The sequence below is a fragment of the Varroa destructor genome, unplaced genomic scaffold, assembly GCF_002443255.2.
Source record: "Varroa destructor unplaced genomic scaffold, Vdes_3.0 BEIS01000001.1, whole genome shotgun sequence".
Taxonomy (NCBI): domain Eukaryota; kingdom Metazoa; phylum Arthropoda; class Arachnida; order Mesostigmata; family Varroidae; genus Varroa; species Varroa destructor.
In genome coordinates this window covers 35729269-35748072 of record NW_019211454.1, presented here as the reverse complement: position 1 = coordinate 35748072, position 18804 = coordinate 35729269, and the positions used below count along the sequence as shown (strand labels likewise).

Genomic DNA, 18804 nt, shown 5'->3' with positions numbered 1-18804 from the left:
GCTTACCGAGAGATCAACTAAAACCTTATAGCCTTTTTGCAGGACTTTAGAGACCTTGCAGAACACCATACTCGTCTGTGTGGTTGTGTGAACACCTTCACTCTGGGCCAGCGACTTTCCTAGTTCGACTCTTCAAAACCACCTGTCGCGTAGCCTTGATCGTAATGTGCGGCGGTGGAAATGCTGATCCTTAGTGTGGCCGTTGGCTTGTTTAACAGTCGCAACAACAGAGGCACCAGCAGCGAGTATTCCGAGTACTGAGCCCATTAGCCTCCTTCGATCCTCACGGACCCCTGAGCGGAGTCTGACTGATCCCGGAACCAAAGTAGCAAAGACGGTATCCAAGGCAGAGCCGACGGAGAACTCACATACACAGAGGACGCAGTAGCGTCGCCGGTTAAAGCAAACCGTAAAAAAAGTAACATGCTACTTTGATGGAGCACGAGAGAGTCGATCCATCGGCTATTAGATGATGCGACACCGTAACAGCTCCGCTTAGCCAGAAAGTAAATATCGCGCGTTGACTCCGCTACCACTCGGGTGGGGGCGGATGGTGGCAGTGAGTAGGGGTCTGTCCGTTTCGCAAGAGCCGGAGGCCATGAAAAGCCAAAAGCACTCACATTACTACTGCTATCGTGAGTAACATTGCTGGCTCTGAACAGCACATGATAAATAAAGGAGAACCATGGTCAGAGGATCGAAGCCAAAGAACAACAGTTTGTATACTGCATTTATCAATGACGAAGCAAACGGGTGTCTCCCATTGTTCAACACAACATTTTCTTGGGAAGTATTTCCCTGGCAAACACGACGTCCCATTGAAGTCAAATCTGTAAGTAGGCCTCAAGGTAGGCGAGTTCGGAAATGTATTTTAAATATATACGTTGCAAGCTACAGGATGCGAGAGATGCAGGAAAACCTCTCAATAATGTTTGACGCTTCGCTGAACTGTGTCTATTCTCTCGAAAGAAGAATTTTCAAAAGGTTGGTGTAGACATGACACCATATAACAAAGCTCGCAGCACGATAACTATTAAAAGTGCCTGAGTAGAGCAATAAAAAAATTGTCCTATTATTAAATCGTCTGCGCAATCGTGACTACAGCGATGATCTGTTCCAGCACAATCTAGCATCCTGTTTAGGCTAATACTGAGGCACCCTATTACATTGTGAATTTTGCTTAACGATGTATAACGTTTTGTGACCGTTCGATTTTCGATAGTCATTACAGGTGGAAACTAAACACCAGCGTCATTGTCCTCTTCCTACGATGCGTTTCACTTATACATACATTGTTATTGTCCTGTGGCCTGCATAACGCATACATATCCATTTTTCATAAGCCATACAATACATTTACCACAGCCGATTTTTGTTGAGGGGAAGAGAAGGTCGAAGATGATGAAATGCAGTCCTATAGGGAGCAGGGGTCTAGGCAAGATGGGAGTAGGTACATGAGCTCGAGTATTATTGAAGTAGAGCTTCTGAGCGTATTTTGCTCACATACGAGCGATGGCGGTAACAGTGGCTCTTGGTACAAACAAAGTCACAAAACAACCACAATTCCTTACGGCCTTACCCTCGGTCTACTTACCTTGTTCTCCATAACCTAACGTTTTGTGCTGTTGGCGCTGCTGTTCGACGCCGCCTGCTTGTGCTTTTCTGTTTTGTTCCTTACTTCCTTGATGCTACGGCTGGAAAAGGAGATTAGTGATTCCGGCCACCACGTTCACCATGGCTGTTTTTGCCGGCGCCGCCTTTTACGGCTGACGCCGCTGCTGCCGCTGGCGCAACCATCGAGAAGGAGTGCGCCAACAGTGAGGAAGTTAGGAAACAAAGAGCATGCTAAATCCCTTCCCAAACAGACAACCAACCGCTAGCTAATAACCGGCCTATCGCCTTCAAGACTTTGCCTTGGCCCTGCGCTCCAGCTTTCCATATTAGTATTAACATCAGCCAATGCTACAAGCCGGTGAGAGCGACAGGCGTGTGGAGGGAGCAACTGGTGAGTTGGTGAGCCTTAGACAGCATTTTCCCCGCCCGAAATCATATACATACACACGAATCTTTGTGCAAGCGTAGTAGCAACAACAAAATAAGTCAAGCACGCGTTCACTATAAAGACCTTCCCAACCAGTCATTCCCCTTAATGTTAGCCAGAGTGAAGTGCGTACTCTAAAATGTATAGCCATGTTCTCGCCGACGCTTACTACCACTATGAGGATGAAGCCAATGCGGCCACTGGTGGCGCACTTCGTTTTTCTTCCTATGTATAGTTTCTTTGCATATACAGCTTTGTTTTCTGCCGCGCTCGCCTGCTGCCACACTCGATTAGCACTAGGAAATTATCCTTTTTACCGGTTGGATTAGAAAATCTAACTGTGCAGCTATCGTAGCTTGTGTGAAGAATGCTATGTAGACGCCGGTTTTCTATCCGCGCACGCGGGGTCGTCTCCTATCGTTTTCCCTAAGCGCTTGTTTTCTGTCTCCGCAGAAATAGCAACAAACAAATAGACACAAGTCAAACGGCTTCGCAGAGCAGAAAAGCCACTGAAAACGATTCTAAGCTTCGGTTCGTTTCGAACAACCACAGACACACACATACGAATAAGGATACAGAACCGTATGCTATGTTTCTGTAGTACCTACAGGGCCTGGTGTCGCCATTGCTAATGTAGACAGCATAGAACAACGTCTTTTCATTTTCTCTTTGTATGTCATGTCTGGGAACGTCATGCGTCGAGTTAAGCGTACACTGGTCGGTTAGTGAAAGCTTCCCAGTTTTTGTCTATCCGACACAAATTCCTGATAGGCGGCGGTGACGCCGAGCGTTTTCGTGCGAATTAGATTGGTTAAACCAGAGTTTGTGCTTCTTATTTTTGCATCTTCTATATAAACTGGATTTTGTTGTCTTACTGCCGTCGTAAGCAGTGATATGCCAAACAACTGTGGAGATGAATCGCTTTTTGTTACTGTTTTAGGCAGTCACGTTCGGAAATACGTGTGCTGATCCTGCAGCTGCGCGTTACGATCAGTGACGGGTTTGAGCAGTCGTAAAAAACTATAGCAAAGGCACTGTGAACCCAATTTGGCATAGGTGTGATTGCAATATCGAATAGCAACATTTTTTCCATTACAGCGGAATCAGTCACTTTGACGAAAGAAAAATTATATTTAGAAGTGGTTTTTCTTTAGGCTTGATTAACGCTGCTAGCCTTAAAGGTGTGGGGGGAAGGGGGGCAAACGGAGTATAGCGGCATTTATCCATGGTACGCTAAACATTACTGAAGAATATTGCCAATAAGGAGAATTCTAGATTATATGGACAGCCACATATATAAACAAAGATAATAACCATTGGTGTTGCCTATCTGCATGTACCTTATAGCAGCAATCTTTAATCCTAAACTGTTCTATTTTTGCTAGCAATGCAAATTGATGCGCACTTTTCTTAGTCTTTCTCCTTTTATATTATATATACACACATAGAGACACGTAAGATAAATAGCTGACCATAAGCAATTAAAACAATTTTTATTTATATAGAAGTACTATTGGCCATAGGACTTGTTCATCCCCATAAATATTTCTCGCGTGTTCTCCTTTCTCATGCCATTGAACCATTCTAAAACTATTCTCTGCCAGGTGAAGTCATCCTATTGGCCTCTGACATTGTCTTCTTCATTGGCTGCAGGTCGGCCGTGAATCGCGGGTGACGGAATACACTATCCTGTGCTCTGGATCTGTCGCGCTTTCCGGTAAACTGAACTAAATGGCCAAGCTATAAAGGAATCTCAGTCAAGCCTTTCCGCTCAGACACAGTTGACGCGTTCTACCTGTTCTGCCACTCCTTGCCCGCACTCTTTTTCCGCTGTCCTCGGACTGACTTTATCCATATTGATTGCCGCGACATCTTTGTTGGTTCCTGAAACACACAAGGCGGAGTCATGTTGATGTCGACCGAGCGACAAGTTTCCTTTTAAGGTGGCGCCACCTACCTTCCGTCCTTCCGTCCGTCCGTCCGTCCGTCCGTCCGTCCGTCTGTCCGTCCGTCCGTCCGTCCGTCTGTCTGTCTGTCTGTCTGTCTGTCCGTTCGGTGGCCAGTGCGACATCGTTGATTGGCGCCATGGCTCCTATTGGCCAATCCGCAGACATTAGGTTTATTATTACCGACTGCTCATGGCCAGTGTCTGCCTTATCCATATATTGCTATCGAATTGTTTGGAATGGTAAGAGCAACAGAATGAATTGACAGGGTGACTACATTTCGTCCTTTATAACTATCGACTTGCTGTCCCATGGTGATGGCTGTTATGACCACCAGTGGGTTTGGAGCGCCTGTTGTTCGTTGTGTTGCTACTGCTGTACCCCCTTTTACTTAGCACGGTGGAGGGCAAAAAAGCAGCAGTGGCAGAAACAGCCCTGCTGCTGTTTCAACACTGTGTCGTCAAGCAGATAAACAAGCGGTCCGACGAATGGAAATATCCAACGAAAAAAGAGCGTCTAGATAGTCAGACGTTGCTCTATTGCGCCCATAAAACGTGCTACTCCCTTAAGTAAGTGCATACGGGGTGCATATAGGTACGTTAACCAGACGATACGCATACGAAGTTTTCATAATCTATATTATATTGTTATAGAATATATGTACAGCAGTTCTAAGACAGCATGTGGCATTTGTTCACACTGGAATATGGATTATTATTGTTCTAGAATGTTTTACATTATGATTTTGTACACGAAAGCCAATCTTTACATGATGCAGGTACGCGAAAAGGAACGTCGACGATGGCATCTGTTAGACCAAGTCGTTACATCGTTTTACAGATAATATCAAACCCCATGGCAAATACATGTAAATAAGCAATATCACAGTACGCTAAGCGTATTTGCCCAGTAGCTAGTATCATCGATCCGAAGGTTAAAGAAGATTTCGAATGGTAATTGTACAGCAAGAATAGAGAGCTTTGTTAGATTCATCAGTGCCTATGATCCTACCGGGTAATTCCAGCATCAGAAAGACGCCTCAGTTCGTTGAGCAATAAGTATATAATTATCTTTCTGGTTTTCAGCTTGTCATATGTGACATGCCCAGTCACATGACTGACTGATTGACTGACTAATAGATCTATCCGCCATCTACTAAACAGATTTATTGATGACCGTCACTACTTGCACCTATTCCGGTTTTGTGATTAAGGTCGGAAGTAAGGCTGACAATAGTGAGGCTACTTTTTCTGCCCTCGCTGCAGTGAAGAACGAAAAAGTAAAAACGCTACAGGAAGAGAAAGGCCCATGAAATGATGTTACTGTTATGGAGGTTGAACAGGCAGGTTTCTTACGGCTCTTGCACTATCTCCCGCGATGCTGGCTGTCCAAGCGCTTTCTCCTCGTAACGGCCAGAAAGGCCTTCTTCTATCACCGGATCCACCGTTGCCTCGATTCGATGGGCCCGGCGCCCACGCGAACCGTATGCGGCCACAACGAGTGGTAATGCAATTATATCTCGGAAGTTCGGCCGCTGCAGCCACACGAACACTGCTGCTGCCGCCAGCGGCATCGCCGCAGCCGGCACTGTCGTGCAGCACGAGCGCTCGCGGCAATGGTGGGACTCGGATTTGCCAGCGGCACCGGCAGATTTGCAGGCGGCACATACCGTCAAAGCCTTCCAGATCTCCACATAATTGACTTTGAAGGAACACAGGGAAAGGGATAAAGGACAAAGGAGAAGTAGCGCTAGTACCGGTGGTAAAGGCCTAACGGAGTTAGTCAGCGACGAAAGAGAGGCTGACAAAAGAGATCAAGTGTCTTGGGGCTCCAAACCAGCTTACACTAAAGGGATAGAATAAGATAAACAAAGAGAATGAAGCTTCTGCCACGAGAAAATCCACGCAAGGTTGCTTGGCGAAACTATTCCGTTAGCAATTGCAGCGACCACAGCTAACGTTAGAAGATTGTACCCAAAAGCTACCAGTCTGTTTGCATTATCCTGCATCTCTCTGTCCTACGTGTCGTATAATCACAGAAATAGGGATCCATAAACGTTCATACGCATCTACATACACTGCCCGTGCTCTTCCGAGCTACCGCCAGTGGCTGACGAACTTTGTACTTTGCTTATCGTGTTTACTGTAGCTACGTTCTTACCAATGTTTTGTGAAACTGTGGCAACTATATATTGGTACAAGAGGATGGACGCCCGTCAAACGTTAGCAACTTCAGTCATTTGTGTTTGCTGTTCGCATAATTTAACTATTTTCTCGTTATTAGCCTCCTCGACCCAAATCACTTCGACGATTATTCTTTGCCCCCCCATCTATGGAGTCACTAGTTTCTTTAATGCGGACTAAGCTGCAAAAAAACAATATCAAATGGATGATATGACATCCTACCGTAGCTGACTTGCCCCTCAGACAGGATTATTGCGTTAAGGATCATTAAACTACTTACTTAAGTCGGATATCAGTCGCCACACAAAGCAGACGGCAAAAAAGAGCAAGACCTAAGCTTCTTTCCACTTCGCTACTTTACATGGTTTCGCCTTATTGCAATATTTTGTCTTGCTTATCATATAAATATTTATATCGTACAAATCGAGCTACATATTTTTTCTAACCCAAATAGCCCTTGCGGAAAGCATGCACAGAGGAAAATGGAAATCAAATTGCGATTTCCTGCTAACTATCGTTTAAAGAATAAATCCATCCTCTGTTTTCCATCTAGATACTTCCTGATTTTACTTTTTTCCCAAGAACGACATCAGGGAAGTGATGTTGGTACAGATATCTTTATTAGACGGTTAAGTCATTTTCCCCCTTTAATTAAAATCGCCAGCCATGTAAGTAAACACTGTTTCCGTTAGAAAAGCAATGGGGCACTTAAAGATAGGCCGACATATTAGATACATTTGTCCCTCCCAGTGGTGCGGAGTCAGAAAAGAGAAATAGTCGCTGTCGTCTTCGGCGTCGTTTCTGGCCTGCTTCTATCTGCCGCTATTCTTGAAGTACGTTCTTTTAACTATCTTTATAAAAAAAAAGACTGCGCTATATGTCGTAGGTATGCGGCGTACAGAGTTTCTCGTGCACGTTATACCCTAGTAGCAACCATAAGACGCCGTGCTGAACGAAGCAAACGAGAATGAACCGTGCTCATCATGTAATAAGTAAGAATGTTCATCTCCTCTGTTTCTTTCTCTGCGTAAGACACTGAGAATCCTTGCTTCGTCGTCCTTGCCATTAGGCATGACGGGTCTAACAATAGATCTACTAAGCTTCTGGTCCATGGCCGGTAGCAACCTGCAGGTAATTATCCCGAACAGGAGAACATGAACAAAAATGGGTACATGAGAGAATTGGAGACATGGTGTTATTCTTGGTGTCGCAAAAGCGACGACGCGTCCTCGGCTCATGATGGCAAATGATGATAGACCTTACATGCTGAAGTCCTACTGCCTGACTCTGGTTTACTTAGCAACTGTGCTAAGTTGCCCTTGAGTACGACCATCGTGTTCAGGAATACAAAAAATCTTAATGACTCGAGGAGGCTAGTAAATTATAGTTGCATTAGCCCAACGATCGATGATTGTTACCAGCTCGCTGCTGAACGCCAAATATTCAATGAGCTCGCGTTTTTTTCTGTAACAATATAATCAAAAGTTGCTCAAGGCACGACTTGACAGCCTGCGAGCTTTTTGAGTAAAACTAGGAGAGATAACCGCTAGGCCACGGGCTTTTCAGCAACAACACTTGTCTGTCGAGAACGTCTGGAGCTGTAAAGAGAGAGGCGAATCGTTGAACATCACTTCCGTCTCTGTGCGTGACTGTATAGCTAGATAGGTTATGCCGGAAGGTCCTTTCCCCAGTAAGGCTGCTATTACTGGCAGGTCATTTAAAATTCGGACGAATGCGTAAGGTCGAACCAAGTCGTCACCGCCATCGTTTCCACAGAGCTCCAGTGAAAAGGAGAAGCAGAGTGATATTCTGTTGGGCTGATGGGTGATCGAAAAGATCTTATCAAAGCATAGTAGCTAGCCTAGAGGTCGGGTTGGTCGGTCGTTTCCCCTTAGAAGATCAGTCGGAGCTGGCATCCTCCAACAAAAAGCGAATGGTAGTCCGAACCCAAAGATGCTACTGCAGTACTTTCCCTTTCACTTGCCTCCTATCTGCCCTATCCGTCCAGTTGCCCGCTCGTCTGTTCCTGTTCGGCGTTCAAAGGCGAACTATGACAGACGGCCAACGGAAGCGCCACCCTTTCGTTCAACGTTGCTTTCTGAATGAAAAGAAAACGACTCTAACGACGTAGGGCCAACCAACGATGGACATCTGAGTTCTATTGGAGAGCTGACATAGATACGAATTCAAAGGATGCAACCCCGATTGGCAATGGGGTAGGGCGTTGTGAGTTTGAGGGGCTAGAAAACGACGGTAAAAGGAAGGAAAAAAAGAATGGAACACGCCAGTAGTCGGTACAAACGAGTGATGGAGATGCGATGTGCTCAACGTGAAAAGCACTTGCAGTAGTTACAGCTGACACTGCTTGAGATTCACGTCAGGCAGGCGGCCATGATTCCAGCATTTCAGGTTAGGCGTCTAAAGGCACAAGTCAGTTGGCTAACTGGCCAAGCAGCGGGGCCAAAACGCACCGTTTTCTCGTCGGCGGTACTGCTGCAACTTTGCTTCATCAGCTTCTGCTGCATTACGGAAAAGGGGAAGACAGGCTATTACGGGTACTTCCCACTGATCGGTTGCGCTGAATTGCACCGCTGGGACCTACAAAGCTAAAGCTTGCCAACAATCCCCTACCAGTATTTTACTGCCCTACTAGTACATACTGCCACACCATAGTTCTGATGCAGTAGCCGAGGGGAAGTATAGTAAAGTCTGCTGCTGGCTATAGATCTCTAGTGATCTTACTATCACACATTGACAATCTCCGCTTAACGCGCGCATGACTCAGCACTAACTAGCGAACAAACAGCTAGCAAAGGGTGGCCAACGTAAGAGTCCCTCATTTCTTGTCACTCCTAATCGATCATCTCCTCTGAAAAGCCAGAAGCGTATGCTGCATGTTACGCTTGCTCTTTTTGCTTAAAATCAATATTTTGGGATGATGAGAAATAAGTATGGATTGCATGTCGTAAGAAGACGTAACTATTATTACTGCTTAGTGAGACCAGCAGATGTCGCAGTGAAAATGGTAGGGAGTAAAAAACTAAAAAAAAAGACCAAGAGGATTTTCCCATACGTTTACTTATTAGGACATGTAGTACCACTTATCCTGCCTTGATCCCGTGTTCTGTGTGTTTTTGTAATTCCATTACCACTTTCATTTGGGTTTGTCTTTTCTGTTTAAGAAACTCTATTGATCGTTAACTATATATTGTACAACATCAGGAGATCCTAATCATATGTTAGGAGGTCTACACGCAGAACACAAAAAAGCATGATGTGTTGAGCGAGCTTCTCGTCCTTCTGTTGCTTTCAGTTGGTTTCATAGTACATGCGTCTTGTCTCGACAAAGTTTCTAACTTTCGGTCCTTCCTGACGCAGCAGGCTCAATTCGGAAAGAATGACGGAAGGGATTTGGGAGTAGCGGTAGCAATGTATACGTCCAGTTATCACTATCTGTAGCTACTTGCGTATATCAGTGCCGATGGCCTCAAAAGCGGAGTAAGAGCAGTTCAAAAGCATTGAGGATGACGGCAAGCGTCATTCACGATCAGGATCCCCACAGTTCTCATGACTTTTTTCCCATATCTTTCTTTTCTCGACTATCATATCCCGTTCTCTGTCAATTAAACAACATTGGTAGCATCACGCAGGAGTCGCGCTACTACACAATAGAGCCCAGCCCACCCCACCACCCCCACACATACGCGTACGCACAAAGCAGCTCAAAGTAAGCCTTTACTTTGGCTATAGACTAGTGTGCTGATACAATCCGGTTGTGCCTCTGTTGCTTTGCTTTTTCTTCGTGTGACTATTTCATCTCTTCTCCTGGCCCCTTCTACCCATTCTCTTGTCTCCTTACTACCCCTCAGCAGTGGTACTCGCTATCCATGCCCGCTTTTTGCCAGACTAATTCGCACGGCACAGACATCAACAGCGGTACCGGCTACAAAAGACGTTCGCTGTTGTCCGCGCTGGTCTGTTTTTATCTTCCGTTTGTAGGCCAGTTTGTCCATCCCTCCGTCGGCCGTCTTCTTTACAGATCCGAGATCTATGGACGGAGAGCCACCATTTGTTATGAGAGATATTTTTATTGCATTTTTGGGCCATCCAGATGCCATCGAAGGCCGGTTGGCTGTTCTACGTGCCTTGCTCAGCTACAATGCCTATCGAAAAGCTTCCGTCCCAACCAATGTCCGCATCGCTCGTGTCAGACCTTATAGCTGGCCCTCTTAGCTGACAGCGGGGTTGTATCATACTATCTTCGACGACTGGTCCAGATGCTAATGGTAGTGGCTCCAACCAATTCTGCCAAAGAATCATTCAGCAACATTCGAGTCGAGCCACTTGCACCTGTATCTCATGCACTCTAATTTTTGATGACTTCTTGTCGCCCTCTACCATCTGTTTTCTTTTTGACACGTGCTCGTACGACCGCTGCCGCTATCAATTCCTTAGCAAGTGATAATCTAAATTGGGTTCTTTTGTGTTTCGTGTGTTGCTAAACATTGCAACCGTCGAACTGATATTACTTGTCCATTATCCAATTACCAGTTATCGTTCGTTAATTAGTTAGTAGTTTCTTAACCTTTCGATTAAATGGAATTGTTCAGTTGCTGGCCCGTAGCAGTAACATTGCGAATTGGTCGGCTGGTACCGAGGCAACGATTGGTTAAATTATTAAATTATGTCCCTTAGAAGCCGAACTTCACTCTATGTAAATGTTTCAGTAATAAGTTAGCTATTGTAAGTATTAAACCGTCTATCTTGTAAGAGTAGTGCTTAAATTATTAAAGCGAGGAAATCACAACTCTACAGTTTCCCGTACTTCTGAATTCAGTGCATTGATAAAATTAACTGTCTGATCTCAATTGTTATAGGTATTTTTGACTCTCCTCTGTAGTTTGTGTTTTCGGCCGCTGCAGTAGTGCTAAAAGCCAAAGGCTCCTCTTTCGCCTATAGGTGCCATTGTGTGTGGCAAAAACAAACGTATAGCAGGTATTAAATATGCTCTTTTTTTACTGAAAATAGCCATCGTGAAATCAAAAAGCAATGCCGTACGTCATGTAGGGACAAAATAGTGTTTTAGAATAGTATTTAGAAGTATAAACGAAGGAAAACCGAAGTTGAATATAAGCCATCCTATAAAGCCCGACACACGTAATACACCTGCAGGTCGTACGTTTTGTTGACCTCATCATGTGTTCTATCTCAAGAGCGCCACATCAACCCTATGCTTAATTAGAAAGGGTGCAAGTATTGGGGTTCTTGCACCAGCTAAATATCCTTAGACGAACTAATGGGTAACATTCTTTTTCTCACTTGGTTCCTATAGAATGGATACATAAGAACTTTACCTTGACATTTGCCCCAGCTTCTATTCAGATAATTTAATTAAGCAGGTCACACTTGGAGATATTTTTAGGTGCCACGGATTCAAGCCCATCCTGCTAAATCCGTACTAAATGATGCTACCGATAAACTCAATTTAAATGCTGCTATGCTACATTACTGTTGCTATGTTGGTCTTTCTATTGAAAATTATCTTTTTCCTGCCAGGCCGCACAACCTATCAGTTACTCGAGCAAGCGAACGCTGGTTAGATCGCGAACCAATCAAAGAAGGTAATGACGTTTCAATGCGTTCAGGGAAACGAAAGCGTTTACGTATTTCTGATGCTATATTACAGATACGGCACGAAGCAGCCCTAAGGGATATCCAATGCATTAATAGATTAATACAGTAGCTTTCGTTATAACGTACCTACAATACTGTGCACGATAGCACGATGCAATTGTAGGGATGTAATATGGCCCATTGTAAAAGCAGATCGCCTTTAGTAAGGGTCTATACCGTCCGACAATCGTTGATCGACCTATGTACCTTTTCAAGTAACGCTAACTTAGTTAATTATTATTACTTAATTTTAATAATTAATTAATAGAAATTAAATGAAGTACTTATGTCAATGAAATGATTTAATCAAGTAACTTTACAATTTAATTGATTTATTCAGTTAACAAGAATTCAACGTCGCCAATCCTCGAACGGTTTCGACGTCTGAACGGTTTTGCATCCTTTCGGCTGACTAGCGGCTGTGCGTCGTGTCCGGTCCTAGCGCTTGCAATAGCGTCTTCAATAGAGCTGCAGTCCATCGCCATAGTAGGCAACAAGCGCGATAGTATTTCTCATGTTGTAAAGGACTAAGCCATAAATCGCGCATATTGGCAAACGTCGAAGGTTTTTATTCCCTAACTGCGTCCAAACTGATCGCTGTTCATTATTTACGCTCCCGATCGTGGTACTCAGCTATTGCTACCACCCACTCTGGACTTAGCTTCTTGCTGCTGCTGCTGCTGCTGCTGGGAAGCATCAAGGGCTGCTGGCAGTACCTACCAGGCGCCTATTTGCGTCTATTATCGTACTACATACGAAACGCGTGCCCTTCATAAAGTGTTCACGGTCCGAATCTGGCAACTTCGTGTAGTAGATGGCCGCTTGCTCCTTGTACAATAAACATTTGGCCTACAAAATATGTAAAGCTTCCTTCTGTTGATATTAATACTTCGCAGCTGAGTTTTCCGTTCCGTCCCTTGGTTTAGCGCCTATGACCACGTGGACAACTTTATAACGCTACCTCTGGTGCTAACGATAGCTTCAAAAATAGCCTACTTTCTACGGCGATCTGGCCGGTGACTTGTGTATTTTCGGTCTGCTTCTCCGACGGCCAGTCGTTCTCCAGCTTTCGGGTTCCATCGCCTGCACAACTATTGTCGGGCGCAGGCTTCATTGCTGCCAACAACTCGTGAAGAGGCTGACACTATTCGTCTCTAGGGCTTTTACTCCTATTCCCGTGAGTATTACCCAGTGAGTAACGTATTTGCCTGCTTAATTCAGGGATACGTTGTGATCTAGGTTCGAACCCGGGCATAAGAACACTTCGCTTTGTACCGGGAACCAGTCCTTTAGCGGAATGTCGACCTCCCATCGAAATGTAAAAAAGGTTTTCATCCCTGACCGTGGCCGAAGTATCAGTTTTTTTTTGTTTACGTTCCTGACTCTATTCGATCAACCGCGCGTAAGGTTTTTAAAAAAAATTTACTGATAAGGTCAATTCTTTTGCGTCAACTTGATGTAATATTAGGCTGATTCGGCTGTCGCCGATGGCATTGCTTTTTTTTCAGTCGCGAGCTTCGTTAAAAAATATTTAGAAGCTATCTAGATTCAGATGCATAATACTCCTCCCCGGCGTCGTCATCTTGTAGTAGAAGAAACAGTTATTTATTAACTTTCAGATCTCAGGGAAAGTGTCACCTGATAAAATATTTTGGCTGAAAAGAGAAGACTTTGCACCTCGAGTATTGAACATCCGTCATTTGTGCGCCCAATCTCGTGAGTGAAGGCGATCGCTATCGAGCGGGTGATATTCGCTCTTTTCATCTGCCTCAATCTTCACGTTTGAGTTTGGATCTTGTTGTGCTGGATGATGGCAGAGAAACGACTAAGTAAATGAGTGATCTACGTTTTATGCATACTTCTGCCCGGTCTAAAAATATCAGGTCAATGTAAGCCACATTGCAAAGAGTAGGCCAGTGCTACTTGGGACGTAAAACTCAAAATATTAAATTTTTGGCCTGTAAATTATTAGACTGACTGTGTGTGGTTCTCACAGATATTACTTCACAGCTGTGAGGTGGTCAAACACATTTGTTATTTACAAGATTTTGCTTTTCAAACAGTTCAGCTTTTTTTAACTTTTTGTGTACACCGCATGCTATACCATACAAAAACTTAATAGTACTTCAAAACAAGCAGCACCTTTCTCATTTTTAGTAGACTTCGAGGAGGCCTGATAGAAATAAACAAGCGAATGAAGCGAAGGCTGCTACCTATGTGTCCGAAAATCTACAATAGAGTACGTACTTTTTGTACTCTTTGCGTCAGCCCAATACATTTGGCGCTATAATAGGCGAATCATTCGAATTATAGCTACGCTTATGGTACAAATTATAACGGAGCTTCATGAAGAGGATTACCTGTAAAAAAAACTGCAGACGAAATTTACTGGTGTTAATTAGTTTCCGCTACTGTTTTTGGGTTAGAAGGGAGGAATTTAAGCCCAATTCAGAGGTAATCAGGTGAAATCCAAGACCGCCAGTTAATCCGGCCAGCATCAAAAAAAAAGAGCCAATGCTGATGGTTAAGATAATTCACCGAGTTATTATAGTCCTTTGATTCGATAAAATATGTGTATAAAGAATAGTAAATATCAGTAAATTAGACATTTGCCATTTGCGTTGTAATATCTCGCAATATTTGTAGTTAGGATCCAAGCATCACCAGAGGGTTGCACTATTTCGAAAAGAAGTTCGGTTCCACTTCCAACTCCTGCGGGGCTCCTTTTTCATTTCTTAACTAAAGCTAGCCTCGCTCGGGCCACGTGTTGCTTTTAGTTACCAAAAATATGAGTCGCCCAGTGTTCAAGCTATATTACTTAGGCCAAAGAAACAGATTGCTAATTCGGCCTTTCGTTTCGGAACGTTTTATATGGATTTAAAAATATGGCGTTTATTTTTTCCCTATTCATCACGATTTGTTCGAAAAAGTCTATAAAAATTGCGCATTGCGGCCCGTTCTAAATCTATATTGGTTTTTATAACTAGTCCTGTTTTTACCTAGAAATTTAATTACTTGTCTAAGCAGGACTTTCTCCAATAGCCTACAGAAGGTATTAGACGTTACTATTAGCCAAAGGTTATCAAGAATAAGGTCGTGACTTTTGTGAACAGATGTTCTGTAAAAACCTTCGAGAAAAAATCCTTCGTCATTTATTTTGGTTCGTCTAAATGTGCCCTTCTTTACTGTAGTGTGTTATACCGTAAAGTGTTTTTCATTTTATTGGTTTAGTCCATGCCACAGTTTCCTAGCTACAGTATATAAACATCCCATCAGGCGTATTTGGTCTAATTTTTATATGTTCAAGGTTATTAAGATTAAATCTATCCTGAAATATTGTCTGCTTTGATGCTTTGAGCTAGATTATCTATTATTGTTTCTAAGTAAATTACGCTTTTTTTGTAATTTAGCGTTTTAATCAAAGATACTTTTATGAGCTGGCTCAATGAAACTATTCGTTACCTACCGTACTTTCATAAGACACTGTCCAGTTAAAATGTACGGGGTTTTACACTTTATTTAAAAAAAAAAAAAGCATTTGTTTAGCCACTACGGCGTTTGTCTTCTTAACATCTCTATGATTACAATTGCGTAATCTGCGTTCTTTTCCATTACCACTCTCTGATCCTCAATAAAATAAACTCTATGGAAAACGTGCTCAAGTAGCACATCGTTCTTCAGTTTCATAATTTTGAATTGATTACGCGCCGGCCTCATTGGGTCTGGATAGGTTCATAAAGTCGTTCTGGGTAGCAATAAACTAATCGTTCCGACTATGAAGAGGCCGCTCCTAATAAGCACACAATGGTTTTGCATACGTCAGGTTTACATAGTTTCGAATCTAGCCCTCTATCCTTTTGGCTCGCCATGCACTCTTCGTGTATCAATAAAAAAGCAGCTAGCGCAATGCAAAAGGCAACATACCTTACCACCTGTCGTTCTTGTTTGTAGTAGGCACAGCTGGTTCGTTGGCCACGTCGCCGCTGCCGCTGCCGCTGCCGCCGCCATATCTGATTTGCCTTTCATGCCGTAGGACGACGTGCTGTTATTATGGCGTAGACTTCGCTACCGACTGCTCTTTGTGCTGGCAGCCAAACATCTAGGAGGAATGTCTTTGTCCTCGTGGACGTGGCGGTTCCGTGTGCTACGGCACATGAGAGCCGACGAGATTGAGTTTGCGATAAACCCCAAACGTTACACGATAAAAGCGGAGGCACTGGTTGGCTAGCTCGTCTCCGACAAATAAAGAGAAAGCAAAATGAATGGGCGTTGTGAGACGGTTTGTGGTGCGAGGAGACCAACTGCATTGACGCGTTTATAAAGCGGTGACGTCATAGCAACGGTGGTGACAACGAACGGCTGTCACTCTACCTACAACCGTGGTAGTATAAACGGTGAATAGAAGCTAGAAGGTAAGCATTCGAACATGGCAGCAGTAGGAAACAACGGAAAGAAAATCGGCTTCCATCACGGAAAATTGTGCCTAGACAAAACGCCGTAGGGCCAGTCAGTCTTGGGACAAGTTCATTCTGTATCATTTTATGTCACCTCCAATTGGTATGTGTAAGCTCAAGGCAATTGCTTCGAGAAGATATCTTGAGCTGCTGTACTTGTTTTCATCAGACAACTGTGCCAGTTTCTGCCGTAGCAGCAACTAACTACAATAAGAACAAAGGCCAACTTGGCCAGCGTAAGTATTTTTTCAATTTCTACTGTTTAGCCTTCGAACGTGGATATTTTCCTCTGTGTACGGGCGTATATGTCGATGTGTAGGAGTGTACGATAAGGCTATGTAAGCGAATGCGTTATCGGTGTTCTTGCCGACGCGCTATTTGTCGTTGGTGTTATTTCAGCAACAGCTGTAGAGATTGTGATCCACTTTGTCATCCGGAAACACCGCACTGTATCATTGGACCGTAAAGAACCTTCGTCAGGAAAGAAATCTTTCTTTGGCCAGTAAACTGTGTTCGAGCTCCACCACCTACATTTTGTGGCTTGTGGAACTAGTTACTCGGTGCCATTATCAACTGGAAGCTGGTTGTGGATATTGAGAGACATGTGTGAATAGGACTGCGTGACGTACATGGTGAATTATTGGCGTGCTAAGGCCAGTGCACCCTGGTATTGGTCGGTCGAATACTAACCTAGTGATCTAGATTTTCAAAGAAAAAAAAGAAACGGTGGAATCTTACTTCTAATCAGACAAATATCCTCCTATTCGTTTTCAGTTATATATCAGAGATTTCTAGCTCATATCAAAACCATATGTAATAAATGTATAAATAAACATTTGATCATTAACGCTCCATCGACACGTGGCAGAATGCCGTTCTATTTCAGTCGCTTCCTTATTTCATTTTATTAGTAAAAATTCATTTTATAAGTATCTAAAATTAGAAAGTCATCATAAAAGTCTCATATCGTATGATCAGAATCAGAAGTAACGATATAAGATTTAAAATTACATGTGAAGTATTTTCTAGGCACCCACTCCACCACTCTATACCTCTGTAGAAATCGCTAATGTGAGCTTGTTATTGTCGTTTACCAGCACTTTACACATGCTAGCAGAGTTCAGTGTTAACTTTAGCCTATACATGCGCCTATGATCACATACATTTTTCAAATTTAGCGTATTTATAAGTGAGGATGTCTGAAGGCCCCTTTTGGTGATGAGAAATGCTAAATTTACGGTTACTGGCCGTTGTAGTGCCCTTAAGTTCTACAGAGATTATCAAGATTTTGAGGTGACGAACCACGCCTCGAACAAAAGCTAAACTGAAGTAGGTGTTAGAAAAGTTTAAATGCAGTTGCAGATAGACTTTTAATGGTTTATAGATTTTCAACCCCATTCAAATATACCATGTTTATAAGTTACCGAACACTGTTACAATAGATTACTATTACAACCAGCCTAGAAATACCTGGAGACGCCTTGCTTGAAAGTTCCTATAAACTCTTTGATTTATTTCAACGCCTAGAACGGTTGTTTTAGACGTTAAAATTGCAATACAGTATTGCGGACAGACTTCAGCAAGTTACACCTTACAATTGGCAAATACACAATTAAATCATAGGGATTATTCTAAGATAAGGAAAGCTAGTGAGTAAGCTGTTTTAATTTCTAAGAAATATTGGCTCCTTTTCTAAGGTATTCATTCTACAAAATTAGCCGAGACCGCATACATCATACAACGGGTCTCGATTTTTTTTTCAACAAGCGTACAGCGTCAATGAACTTTTAACGTGTTCAAGGTCTCCTTTTGCTTATGTTCGCATTGTAATTAAATGGCACCCGTAAAAGGAACAAACACTGCGCTGATTAATCAGACAGTGTGCCACATCAGTCTATCCGTACTTTTTAGGGTGTCACACAGCAGACTTCATTTCAATCAACTCTATTAGAGCTTACTTTTCAACCGTGTTCATTGCAAGGACAACAGTAGCTCGCGGGAGCAGTAAGACGCGCTCGCATCACTATCATAATGGGAACTATTGTGAAAGCCTGTTGAAATCCATGTCCCTTACGCTAAATCTATCGCTTCTATTCCTCTATTGTAAAAGCAAACAAAACGTTCTACGTTGCTGGTAACGTGTGTTTAGATTTTGAGACATGTGTTATTAGAATGATAACAAACTCTAATCATTAGGCCGTCAATTACCTGTGGCCTTGTTACATCGACCATCGAATGAATGCCTGAATTGCATACCCGAAATAACATATCTAACTAGCACCCATATATTCCCATATATTCTTGGCACAAGTTCCCTGTTTGTTAGCAATCTGAAGTAGGTGAGGGATTTATGGCTTAATACTGCCTTCATGAGGGTACAGTATCTCGGTCTATAGTAGTCGATCTTTCTAATTGTTTTGCACATCAGAAAGCAAGTCCCTGCTGTGTCGCTTATGAACAGGCGACTCTGTTGGCTCTACTATCCACCTAAAGAGGGCGCGCATAAC

At 43.3% G+C, this 18804-nt stretch overlaps 1 protein-coding gene and 1 long non-coding RNA gene across 10 annotated transcripts; one reads left to right on the top strand and one right to left on the bottom strand.

The window, feature by feature from the left end:
* Positions 1-3501: 3501 nt before the first annotated feature.
* LOC147758569 (uncharacterized) lies at positions 3502-16100 on the bottom strand. Of its 9 annotated transcripts, none has more exons than XM_086984591.1 (5): positions 15768-16095; positions 14091-14215; positions 13521-13646; positions 3999-4133; positions 3502-3925 (listed from the first exon to the last, which is right to left on the bottom strand). In XM_086984591.1, the coding sequence occupies exons 3-5, from the start codon at positions 13534-13536 to the stop codon at positions 3813-3815; spliced, it is 264 nt and encodes an 87-aa protein (XP_086840717.1). In that variant the 5' UTR covers positions 13537-13646; positions 14091-14215; positions 15768-16095; the 3' UTR covers positions 3502-3812. The 9 variants fall into 9 exon arrangements, with proteins under 9 accessions (XP_086840717.1, XP_086840687.1, XP_086840684.1 ...); XM_086984561.1 differs by lacking the exon at positions 13521-13646 and adding an exon at positions 5343-9039 and having other exon boundaries at positions 15768-16012; XM_086984558.1 differs by lacking the exon at positions 13521-13646 and adding an exon at positions 5343-9039 and having other exon boundaries at positions 3502-3927; positions 4017-4133; positions 15768-16012.
* Positions 16101-16392: 292 nt separating this feature from the next.
* LOC111255400 (uncharacterized) lies at positions 16393-17177 on the top strand. Its single transcript, XR_002675467.2, has 2 exons — positions 16393-16533; positions 16697-17177. It is a non-coding gene; the product is annotated as an uncharacterized LOC111255400 (long non-coding RNA).
* The last annotated feature ends 1627 nt before the right edge of the window (positions 17178-18804 follow it).

Excerpts from the sequence above, each read along its gene's own strand:
- LOC147758569 (XM_086984558.1), bottom strand. The coding sequence starts at position 5,560 with ATGCCGCTGGCGGCAGCAGCAGTGTTCGTGTGGCTGCAGCGGCCGAAC. Across the intron at positions 4,134-5,342 it reads CGGGAGATAGTGCAAGAGCC|GAGCCATGGCGCCAATCAAC; the intron begins GTAAGAAACCTG and ends ATTGGCCAATAG. Across the intron at positions 3,928-4,016 it reads CGGACGGACGGACGGACGGA|AGGAACCAACAAAGATGTCG; the intron begins CGGACGGAAGGA and ends CTTGTGTGTTTC.